Source organism: Trichechus manatus, unplaced genomic scaffold, assembly GCF_000243295.1.
Source record: "Trichechus manatus latirostris isolate Lorelei unplaced genomic scaffold, TriManLat1.0 scaffold00030, whole genome shotgun sequence".
Lineage (NCBI taxonomy): Eukaryota > Metazoa > Chordata > Mammalia > Sirenia > Trichechidae > Trichechus > Trichechus manatus.
The window spans coordinates 8,388,935-8,390,426 of record NW_004443966.1 but is presented as its reverse complement, the minus strand read 5'-3'; the positions used below and the strand labels follow the sequence as shown (position 1 = coordinate 8,390,426).

At 39.5% G+C, this 1,492-nt stretch overlaps 1 protein-coding gene across 1 annotated transcript in view; it reads right to left on the bottom strand.

Annotated features, from left to right (window-relative positions):
• The window catches only part of TLN2 (talin 2), a 479,103-nt gene that overhangs the window by 171,026 nt on the left and 306,585 nt on the right, over positions 1-1,492 (bottom strand). Inside the window, exon 10 of the mRNA XM_023729855.1 lies at positions 568-718. Within this exon, the coding sequence (XP_023585623.1) occupies positions 568-718 (151 nt within the window). The remainder of the gene's footprint in view (positions 1-567; positions 719-1,492) is intronic.

Below are 1,492 nucleotides of genomic sequence, written 5' to 3'. Positions count from 1 at the left end.
TCCTGGTTGCCCAGAATGGACAAGTTTTTGAACTTTAGAATAAACTTGCATTTTTAACAAAGGCACCAGTTCTCACCTTTTGCCTTCTGGAAAAACGTCTCTAGACAAAGAAGCTAATGCCCCAGGACATTTTAATGGCACAGCACCTTCCTTCAATGCTACCAAAATAAAACCAAAGGCAAAAGCAAAACCGCCGACGATCACTCGATTCCGATTCATCGAGACCCCACGTGTTACAGAGTAGAACTGCTCCATAGGGTTTTGTTGGCTGTAGTCTTTACAGAAGCAGATTGCTAGCCCTTTCTTCCACGGCCCTGCTGGGTAGGATCAAATCGCCAACTTTTAGGTCGGCAGGTGACCACAAACTGCGTGCGCCACCCAGGGACCCTGCTACCGAGACATGCCTCTTGAAATTAAATGTATGCGCATCTTCCTCAAAAGGGCGAGTAACCTTTAGCAAGAAGGTATGGATTAAGGTAATAAATTTGCCCAAAGTAGAACTGTCAGCGACTTTACCCTGGAGCCACTCATCATTTATCATACAAGCAGAGTCCACGCACGGGCTACGTGACCATCATCTGCCGAGGGCCCTCTCATGCTAATAAATGAGGCCAGGGAGTGAGGAAAAGAATAACTTCTGCACATGTCCGATACCTGAAATATCCTCTTTTCAGCTCCTCTCTGCTTGATGTACTCTTTGGGCAGGAATTCCTTCAGACTGAGAGGTAGGGAAAAAAAAAAAAAAGAAGACATTTATTATGTTCTATGATGAGAAGCAAAGAAAAAAAGGGAGACTTTTCATAAAGCCCACAGTTAAAAATCACTAACTCGCCCACTCTTTTATACTATAATTCATAACAGACTGCCATATCCCACAGTGCATTTACATAAAGACATAAATAAAAAACCAGTCTGATTTTAAAAAAAAAGTCAAACTAACATATTTAAAGAAGAAGGAATTTCTAGGTGATATTGTTAAGTGAAAAAAAAAGGCATAAGAGTATGCAACGTGCTACCCTTTGTAAGAAAGAAATTTTTATTTTTAAAAACATTATTTTTTAAAGAATGGATGAATAAATCTAGCACTAACAAAAATAGTTCTTTGCATATGCAGAGAGATGAAAATCGGGGAAAGAGAAAAAGGATGGAAATGAAACCTCTCTGAATGTTCCTTGTATTACAGTTTTGACTTTGGAGCCAGACGAAATCCAAAGGAGAAGGAAAAAAAGCAAAACCCCTAAAACTCAAAAGCAAACAGAAACAAATCAACTTAACAGGCTATCAAGGTGGCAGCATAACTCCAGGGAGAATAAGGATTTCAAGTGACTTTGACAACAGTCTTTTGACTGTCTACCCCTAGTGGGATCCATCTTAAAGGCAGAATAAATCATAGTAGACTTGTTAGTAAAAATAGTGATACCATTATTTTAAAACGAACACCCTATCTACGTGCCTCCCTCCAACTTTCTGTATATACGTATACACACATACA